The 2,731-nt window shown below is 36.8% G+C and overlaps 1 protein-coding gene across 1 annotated transcript in view; it reads right to left on the reverse strand.

Moving 5' to 3' along the window:
- Positions 1-2: 2 nt before the first annotated feature.
- The window catches only part of LOC106869487 (flap endonuclease 1), a gene marked incomplete at its 3' end in the record, with an annotated part of 14,047 nt that continues 11,318 nt past the window's right edge, over positions 3-2,731 (reverse strand). The window contains exons 11-12 of the mRNA XM_014915250.2: positions 2,577-2,696; positions 3-1,345 (exon numbers count right to left, since the gene is read on the reverse strand). Of these exons, the coding sequence (XP_014770736.2) occupies positions 3-1,345; positions 2,577-2,696 (1,463 nt within the window). The remainder of the gene's footprint in view (positions 1,346-2,576; positions 2,697-2,731) is intronic.

A 2,731-nucleotide genomic window follows, 5' to 3' on the forward strand; every position in this document is an offset into this window, starting at 1 on the left:
CTCTCAACAGTGTCCGTACACAGCTGCGTAGCATCTGTACTGAATGACCTCTCAACAGTGTCCGTACACAGCTGCGTAGCATCTGTACTGAATGACCTCTCAACAGTGCCCGTACACAGCTGTGTAGCATCTGTACTGAATGACCTCTTGATAATGTCTGTACACACTTGTGTAGTATCTGTAGACTTCTTGATAGTATCCCTACACAGTTGTGTAGCATCTGTACCAAATGACCTCTTCGTAGTGTCCTTACACACTTGTGTAGCATCTGTACTGAATGACCTTTCAACAGTATCCGTACACAGCTGCTTGGCATCTGTACCAAATGACCTCTCGACAGTGTCCTTACTCTGTTGAAGTGTGGCCATTGATACCATTCCAGAATGGTTTGATGACAAGACTTCTACTTCATTTACATTCAACAGGAAGAATTGTTCAGTTATTTCAGCCGTTTTGGATAATTGAGAATTGTCAAAGTGTTCAGCAGAATTATCTTGAAATTTTTGAGAAAACTCTGTTGATTTATTCAGTTCTTCCATTCTTTCACAATGGTTTATTTTGATGCTGTCATCACATGGAATCTGAGAGGAATTTAATGGGAGGCATTGATTAGACTGAAAATTATCTTCGTTTTGAGACTCACCAGAAATTTGGTAACGGCTAAGCAGTTTTTGAGAAACAGGAAGAAATAGGCTGTCATCAGAGTCTTCATCATTGGAAGAGTCTATCTCTGGACAAGAGGAATAAGACTTTCCTCTTAAATCAATTGACTCAGTAATACTGGCACCGTGACTGATGGTATTGGTCTGTTGATCAGAACACATTGATACACTTGTACAGTTTCGGATTTGGTTTCTGCTTTTGGAGTATGTTTCAGAGTTAGGTTCTGATTTAATGGAATTGGTAAATGATGGTAATAATGATGTTCTAGACATTTCCTTCTTTGGTTTATGGTTTTGAATTTGTACACAAGAGTTCTTTATTCTTTCTTTAAGAGGTAAATATTCATCATCAGAAGTGTCTGGCTCAGAAGACTCAGTATTGTTACAGTTTAAATTGGTCACCCTGGCACCAGAAGAAGGTTCCTCATTCTGAGAAACCGAAGATAAACAGTTTCTTATAGATTTTTCATTAAAAGTTGAAAGAACTTGCTCACATGCAAATGTCCCCGTGTGTTTCTCTCTTTTGACAGGTAATTCCTCACTGGCCCCTTTCACAGCCTTCTGTGTAGCTGCTTTGTTTGGTTTCAGAGTAAGTCCTTCCATATTCAGCAACAAAACTTGTTGGGTCAGTGCTGAGTTTTCTTTTGCTCTGGTCTTCTTTGTCTTGCTGCTAATTCTGGAGGCTGAAATGAGAAATTGAAAAAGACCAGCTACATACACTTCATGAAATATATATATATATATATATATATATATATATATATATATATACACACACACAAACACACACACACATTTATATATTCATATGTATTTTTGAAGACCATGAAGGAATGTAGCAAGCATGCTTTAGAGCAGTGGTTCTCAACCAGGGTCCATATGGCCCCTGAAGGTCCAGATAAGATTTTCAGGGGTCCACACAATAAAATAGTAAATACTTCACTCTCCCTTATTGCTCTATCCTTCCTACTGCTGTCAGCTTAGAATTGGTGGTTCTCAACCTGGGTCCATATAAGATTTTTTGGAGGGGTCCCCATGCAAGCAAAATAGCAAACAAGAACTCACAGTAGCAAGTTATGGGTCCATGAAAAAAAATTTGCTTTAGACGTATTCATTGCATGAAACAGCTGGGTTTCTTTCCCTAACATTTTACAGGGTTCAACCTACACAAGTGAACGTGTGATGAACAAAACAGGAATTTTAAAAGAAGCTTCTATAAAACTAGTTTTAAACATTGAACGGCTATAGGGGTCCACCAGAATAAAATAGTAATCAAAGGGGAACCACACAAGAAAATAGTAAATTGGAGATCCAGAATAGTATTTCAAGGGGCCCTGAAAGAATGTTGTTTTAGATGTATGTATTGGTATGTATTGCAAGAAACAGCTGGGTTTCTTTCTCTAACAGGGTCAAGCTAGATCTCAACATATATATATATATATATATATATATATATATATATATATATATATATATATATGATGGGCTTCTTTCAGTTTCCATCTACCAAATCTGCTCACAAGGCTTTGGTCAGCCCGAGGCTATAGTAGAAGACACTTGCCCAAGGTGCCCTGCATTAGAACTGAACCAGGAACCAAGTGGTTGGTTAACAAGCTACTTATCACACAGCCACGTATAAATGCCTGAGTTGACCTATCACTTTAATTATTATTTTACTGACCTTGTATCAAAATTTGAAACCAATATAATAATTATTTTACTGAATATTCTAATGAACTCTGTCTTGTTGCATAGAATCCTAACCTAGCCATTAAGCTATGACTCATCACTACATGACATTAGTCTGTTAAAATAATATACAGTGATATTGTAAATCGCTGGCCTAGCTACTAGCTATACTACAACACATCACTAAATAACAGGAGTTTGTTAAAGAAATAAATATCAACAAACCAGGTTTTGTCTTTGTTTTCTTGTTTAATTTCTGTGAAAATTGCTCCAAGAGATCAGGAAAACACTGGCCAACCATTTCTCTGTCCTCAACAGTAACATAAGCTTCATTTTCATCAGATCCTTTGAGAAAAAATAAACAATGTATAAATATATAT

This window comes from Octopus bimaculoides, chromosome 15, assembly GCF_001194135.2.
Source record: "Octopus bimaculoides isolate UCB-OBI-ISO-001 chromosome 15, ASM119413v2, whole genome shotgun sequence".
Classification (NCBI taxonomy): Eukaryota; Metazoa; Mollusca; class Cephalopoda; order Octopoda; family Octopodidae; genus Octopus; species Octopus bimaculoides.